The sequence below is a fragment of the Acyrthosiphon pisum genome, chromosome A2 (assembly GCF_005508785.2).
Source record: "Acyrthosiphon pisum isolate AL4f chromosome A2, pea_aphid_22Mar2018_4r6ur, whole genome shotgun sequence".
Taxonomy (NCBI): Eukaryota; Metazoa; Arthropoda; class Insecta; order Hemiptera; family Aphididae; genus Acyrthosiphon; species Acyrthosiphon pisum.
This window is the reverse complement of record NC_042495.1, coordinates 19,227,810-19,232,765: the sequence shown is the minus strand read 5'-3', so window position 1 is coordinate 19,232,765 and position 4,956 is coordinate 19,227,810. Positions and strand designations below refer to the sequence as shown.

The 4,956-nt window shown below is 43.2% G+C and overlaps 3 protein-coding genes across 3 annotated transcripts in view; all 3 read right to left on the bottom strand.

Annotated features, from left to right (window-relative positions):
- The window catches only part of LOC107885871, a 1,991-nt gene extending 74 nt beyond the window's left edge, over nucleotides 1-1,917 (bottom strand). Inside the window, exon 1 of the mRNA XM_029489851.1 lies at nucleotides 25-1,917. Within this exon, the coding sequence (XP_029345711.1) occupies nucleotides 25-1,917 (1,893 nt within the window). The remainder of the gene's footprint in view (nucleotides 1-24) is intronic.
- A 941-nt stretch (nucleotides 1,918-2,858) lies between these two features.
- LOC103311846 lies at nucleotides 2,859-4,622 on the bottom strand. Its single transcript, XM_008191615.1, has one exon. It carries the CDS (start codon nucleotides 4,620-4,622, stop codon nucleotides 2,859-2,861), a length of 1,764 nt encoding a protein of 587 aa, XP_008189837.1.
- A 32-nt stretch (nucleotides 4,623-4,654) lies between these two features.
- The window catches only part of LOC103311845, a 21,301-nt gene continuing 20,999 nt past the window's right edge, over nucleotides 4,655-4,956 (bottom strand). Inside the window, exon 2 of the mRNA XM_008191614.2 lies at nucleotides 4,655-4,956. Within this exon, the coding sequence (XP_008189836.2) occupies nucleotides 4,686-4,956 (271 nt within the window). The 3' untranslated portion in view covers nucleotides 4,655-4,685.

The following is a 4,956-nucleotide window of genomic DNA, read 5'->3' as shown; positions in this document are numbered from 1 at the left end:
ACTCGTCTTTGACGCATTTGGTACTTCCTCTATTTCCCAGAACCGTCGTAACACAAGATCTACACTGTCCAAAGATGTTAATAACGTAGTGCTTCTCTTAGGATTAGTGTTACCTGTGTTTCCCATTAGAGCCCAACCGAACACTGTTTCGATACCAACTGGCTCACTTAGTAAATTTTCCCGTCGCCCACTTCGTATGATGTAGGGGAAAACTTCGGCGCCTAGCAGTACGTCTACGGGTAATGGTTCGTTGAAATTTGGATCGGCTAGTTCAAGATCTTTTAGATGCACCCAATCTGCATCTCGTATATGTTTGGACGGCGTACATCCGGTAATTTGTGTTACTACATACGCTTCGATTGTCATTTGCTGTTCATGGTGTCGTACAGGGCGAATAACTACTTGCGCTCGAGCTTTTATCGTGGGTACTTTCACTCCAGATATGCCACTAACTGCTAAATGACACTTCTGCCGCGATACACCTAGTCTATGTCGACAACTTTCGGTCATGTAGCTACTCTCACTAGCAGAATCTAACAATGCTCGTGCTCTTTGATAACACCCATTGGCGTCTTGTATGAGAATTTCTACGGTAGACATGAGCACTTGTGAGCGTATCGGCAAATTGCCTACAGAGGACAATAAAGTATTTGATTGGTCCTCCACTGCATTGTTGTCCAAATGTAGCCAAGAATGATGGCGTCCCCCACACACCTCACACACTCGTGTACTCTTGCAGTTCACCGACATGTGTTCACTGAAACACAAGTAACATCGATTGAGATCCTTTATCAACTGATGTCTTTCGGCTGGTGTTTTTTGTTTGAAGTCCGGACAATAAATAAATAAATGTCCCGGTGTTGCCTTACACACTTGACACGAGAATGATTTTTTTTGTTCATTTGCATAAGCGTGCATGGGTTTAGGTTTTTTGAACTTCGATTGTGTAGTATGCAGTGTTGTGATTTTGTCAGGTTTTGTAGTTGATGCTTTTTCACGTCCACTTGCACTGGACTGGCCAGCACCTGCCGCTTTACAAAACTTGGTCAAAAATGTTACGAAGTCCTCGACGGTTGGATCGTCGTTGGTATCGACTAATAGTTCCCATTGACCTCTTAGTGGGGCATTCAATTTTTTTTGAAATAAGTATAATAATATTGGGTCCCATTGGTCAACAGCATACTTCTGGGTTTTTAATGCTCCGACTGATTCGGTAATGGTGTTCAATAATTGTCGTATTGATTTTGAGTCACCTAGTATGGCCTTTTGAGCTGTCCAAAGCTGGTCGAAGTGGTCGTGTGCTATTGTGCGCCTATTTGAGTACCGCTTGTCTAAAATATTCAATGCTAGTTCGTAATTCTCATCACTGAGCATTAGATTGTTTATAAGTTTTAACGGTTCACCTTCTAAGTACGCCTTTAAATAACTAAACTTAATGACCGGTCTAAAAACTTCATTATTATGTACTAGTACATCGAACTGGTTGCGGAAACTCGTATATTCTTTTTGGTCGCCATTGAAGTGAGGTACTGGCAATTTTTCTACCGGAATATTGATCTGAGGAACTTTTTTCTCCATAAACGTTTGGTTCAAACTAGCCTCGGCAAATGACTCTGGTAAATGCTCATCTGCGAGGATTTTACAACCAATATATTTTTCTTCAAATTCAGCACGTTCTTTTTCTGTGTCTATTCCATCTGGTCCGCTTGCGCCGCCTTTACACTGCTGACGTATAACGACTTTAAGATGCGTTTCAAAATCGTTAGATATGCTTTCTAACGACGCATACATTATTTTGAATTTTGATCTCGCTGTCTTCGATTGGTCTTTTGTAAGTGCTTCACCGGCGTCATACACGCGTTGTACTTTATTCTGAAGACCAACCAAACGTTCTTTTGACTCTTCGTATACACCCATTGCAGTGGTGTTAGACGAAAATTCAAATAATAATAATAATCTGATAAATTATTATATAGGTATATAGTATTATTTTTAATTACTATCGAAGTCGATGACCTACTAACGAATTATAAATACAACGACGGTGACGTCGCGCGAGCGTACTTTTATCTCCGCGACAAGACAATAATCGCTTATTATGTCGTGCAGGTCCAAAGTCCACGACGACTTTTTGTTCACACAGCGATTACGTAATAAGGTCGCTGCACCAATAAATTATTATATAACTTAAATTTAAATTTAATTATTATATTATTATATTATGTGTATCATATGTTTTAACTTACGGAAATATTTTTTTTTTTTTTTTTACCCCGGTCACTGTTCAATCTCTTAGGAACATCCGGCCCGAAGGACCATGTAAATGATCGGGAGGTAGGAGTGGACTGTATAATCGGTATGTAAGAATCAAAAAGATAAATAATGGTGCAACAACTTATGTTTGCCACGGTGTCACCGGGTGCTACTATTCAAATAAAAACGATAATAATAATAATACTTTAGGTGAAGTAGGGGGCACAATTGTGCTGGCCAGCGGAGGGCAATAATTAATACAAATAAATAATAATAAAATTAGGTAAAACTAATTACGAACTAATAACAATAATAACAAAATATATATGTATATAAAAACCGTGTTGGGCGACAGCAGTCCGATGGACAATCAACGGCTTAAGGTAATGGTTGGTGGAAGGTACTGGTAGTGATGACGGTGCGTGTTCAGAAAGATACACAAAAACAATGACGGTAACGGTAACAAAAGTAGCTATGAACGGTCGGTCGGTAGGTAACGTGGTGAGTCGGACGGTAGGTCGAACGGTACTGGTCATAGGTGCCGGACGGCCTGCATACTGCAGCAACGCATTTGCGGATATGAACCGGGACGCCGTATAACTGCTTCACGTTCCGAACATACCGGCCTCCTTGAAGGTAGCGACCTTCAATTGGATAGTGGCAAAGGGCACAGCTTGACCACGGGACGACGTAGAACGGTGCCGTTGGCCAACTTGACACCAGCGACCCGGGTTATGGCATCCGTTCCTGGGTAAACTTCCACGATACGAGCGGTTTTTCCACGTGAGGGCTGGTGATGGTTCTTTGATTAGAACAAGCTGACCCACCTTGAGGTCTATGGCTATTTTCAGCCATTTTTTGCGTGGTTGCAACGTTGTTAAATACTCCCGCTGCCATCTTTGCCAGAAGTGTTGTTGGATTTGTTTAACCAGTGTCCATCGTTGTCGCAAACTGACGGAGACCGGACGATCATCGTTGTCTGGTACTGGTATCTTAGCCGGCGGTCCCATCGATATAAAATGGCCAGCGGTTAACGGCGTGTAATCATTGGGGTCTGACGATAATGCACCGAGGGGTCGTGAGTTTAGAGACGCTTCTACTCGATGCAAAATGGTGTTTAGCTCTTCGTATATCAGTATTTGATCTTGTATGACTCTTCTCAACAATGTTTTCGCCGACTTAACAGCTGCTTCCCACATTCCACCCATGTGAGGGGCTGATGGTGGATTAAAATGCCATGTTATCTGCTTCTCAGTTACATGACGCGTGTAGGACTGCGAACTGATGATGTCATGAACTTCACTCAGATACCGTTGAGTACCAGTAAAGTTCGTGCCACAGTCACTATGCATGTCCGAGCATTGCCCTCGACGTGCAAGAAACCGATCTAAAGCTGCCATGAACGTCGGTGTAGAAAGGTCCGATGCGAGTTCCAAATGCACTGCGGTGGTTGACATGCACACAAAGACGCACAAATATGCTTTTGTTATGCGAAGTTTTCGTAACAGTGTGGCCTTTACATTAAAAGGACCTGCAAAGTCTACGCCGGTTTTATTAAAGGCCTTTACGTGGTCCAAACGCGCACGTGGAAGGTTCCCCATAAATGGCTGTGGTGACCGAGGACTAGCTCGGAAGCAAGGTATGCAACGATGTATTCTCTTTCGGATAACACCTCGCACCGATATTATCCAAAAGGACTGTTGCAGAATGTTTTGTACTGCGTTGGGACCTGGATGGCAATTACTACGGTGCACGTGGTCAATCAGAACTGCCGTCAAGCGAGCTTCTTTAGGCAAAAGCACTGGGTATTTTTCATTGTAGGGCAAATCTGAATGTCGCAGGCGTCCTCCCACTCGAAGTAGATTCTGTTTGTCCAAAAAAGGGGCCAATTTCCGTAACTTTATGGAACACTTAAGGTGGTTCCGCAGGTTTTCTATCTCTTCTGCGAAGAAAACTCTTTGCGTCCAGTGAACCAGGGCCCACATCGCATTGGTTGTCTCCACTGTGGTGGGTGTAACAGCTTTATCTGGCACGACCTTCTTCCGTAAACAATTGCGCACTCGAAGCCAGTAAGAGGTTAAACGCAGAATTTTAGGCCAATTGTCCGATTGATATAGGAGTGGGCATTCGGTCATGGTTTCAGTAGTCATCAGTGTAACTATTTTGGTCTCAACGTGTTCATTTTTTTCGTTCTCATCTGATGTGATTATGTCGATTTTAGGCCATAACTCCTCTGGTTTCTTCAGATAGTCTGGCCCCGTCCACCACATTGTATGGTTGACTAATTCTCCTGGGGTCAAACCGCGCGATGCACAGTCTGCCGGATAATGTGCAGTCAGCACGTGTCTCCATGTATCTGGCGACGTCATATGCTGTATCTGGGCAACACGGTTTGCTACAAATGTTTTTAGTTTCGAAGTTGGTGTTTTTATCTATGCTAGAGCTACTGTTGAGTCCGACCAGGCAGTGGTGCGGCTTATTTGTAATGTAGTTAGGTTGGTACGTACATAAGTGATAACTCGAGCGAGGAGTAGTGCTCCGCATAATTCCAATCTAGGAATGGACAACTTTTTTTCGGGTGCTACTATTGATTTGCCCATTAGAAGCTGACAATGCATGGTACCGTCTGGTCTTCGAGCTAAGATGTACACAACAGCGGCGTAGGCAATCTCCGAGCTCTCACAAAATCCATGTAGTTCGTAG